At 45.4% G+C, this 1,367-nt stretch overlaps 1 protein-coding gene across 3 annotated transcripts in view; it reads left to right on the top strand.

Moving 5' to 3' along the window:
- Positions 1 to 1,367, top strand: part of NUTM1 (NUT midline carcinoma family member 1) — a 19,130-nt gene that overhangs the window by 1,784 nt on the left and 15,979 nt on the right. The window contains exon 2 of one of the 3 annotated variants that reach the window (XM_026456341.1): positions 825 to 918. The exons of 1 other annotated variant lie outside the window; for it this stretch is intronic. In XM_026456341.1, coding sequence (XP_026312126.1) covers positions 903 to 918 — 16 coding nt within the window. In that variant the 5' untranslated portion in view covers positions 825 to 902. Of the gene's footprint in view, positions 1 to 738; positions 919 to 1,367 lie in introns of all 3 variants that reach the window. One more of the 3 variants, XM_026456339.1, reaches the window with a different exon arrangement.

Below are 1,367 nucleotides of genomic sequence, written 5' to 3'. Positions count from 1 at the left end.
AGCAAGAAAGATGTCATGAACCCCAGGGAAGGTCTTTTGGGGGAAATCCACGTTTGGATGAAGCTGTGGCTGTAGAGGATGGTCTGGGAATTACTGGCCTGAAATAGTCACCAGGAACCTTAGCAGATACATTTTATTTTTAAAATTTAAACCAAAATGATTTAACGAAACAAAGGACTTTCTACTCTTGAGGTTTTAAACTGCATGGCAGCTTTTTTATTTAGTGAGGCTTTTCAGCAAAGGGTAAGGCTTCTGTGGAGTACAGAGCCTATGTTAGTAGATTGGACAGCTTTCCAAGGAAATGACGTGCACACAGCAATCCAGCACCTTGGATCATCTGACAATTCTAATTTTAAACTTTAGTTCCCTTGATCCTTAAGTATACAGACCAATGTGGTCTGAATTTAGTTCGGAAAATATAGCCATCATTGGATTAAGTCAGGGGGCTACCATCAACCTGCTGTTAATAGGAAGTCAGTTACAGAACTGGCTAGGATGGAAGGACACAAAATGAGATATGTTGGTGAAGAATTGAAGTATAGGGAACCAAATGCAAAACTGTAATGTGTTGGGAATCTGAGAAAGAATTTACAAATAGCCCTAAAGGGCGAACATCAATTGTGTTGTCAAACTGTAGTTTGAAGGGAATTCCTGGTTTTTGCATAGTTACTAGAACCCTTCATGGAATATCTCTCCCCATCCTCACCCCACTTTTCCCTCTCCCCTCCCCCACAGCAGTATGCCTTGAGTTCCATATTCTAGTTCTGTTTGATCTGATGTTTACCTTCCCTTCCTTGGATCCCTGTGCACCTACTTGGAGCCAGGTTACTCTGGGTCCTGGACCTGACTGCCTCATTCTGGAGGCTTCCAGACAGCCACAGTTAGTGCCCAAACCTGAGAGGATGGCTTCAGATGGAGGTAAGTCTTTAGGTGGTGAGGAGGATTTCTGGTACCTGCTCATATCCTTTGGGACGAGCTCTTTGGGCTGACCTAAAGGAATGCAAGGTGCTACACCCCATCAAAGGTATCACACTTGGGGAGGCTAGAGAAGGAGATTGTACCATTAAGACTAGGGGCTGGGGAGGGAAGAGGACCTTCTTAAAGGCAGATCAAAGTGTCTCCGAGGACACATGCTGAGTATAGAGAATGGATGGCAATTAGCAACTTGATTCTCTTGAACAGGGGGCCACTTCAGCACGTGTCTTTGTGGTGGGAGAGGGGATCAGAGGATGTGTCTTAGGACTGGCACAGAGAGGTTTCAAGGGGGAATGCCCAAGTTCATCTGTCTCTTTCAGGCAACTGGAGCCTGTTCTAGGATTCTGCCATGCTTGAGCTTATGAGGCGAAGGGGATGTGGAGGACGGAGGA

Source organism: Piliocolobus tephrosceles, chromosome 6, assembly GCF_002776525.5.
Source record: "Piliocolobus tephrosceles isolate RC106 chromosome 6, ASM277652v3, whole genome shotgun sequence".
In the NCBI taxonomy this organism is placed as follows: Eukaryota; Metazoa; Chordata; class Mammalia; order Primates; family Cercopithecidae; genus Piliocolobus; species Piliocolobus tephrosceles.
The sequence above is the reverse complement of the archived record's forward strand: the minus strand, read 5'-3'. Positions and strand labels throughout refer to the sequence as shown.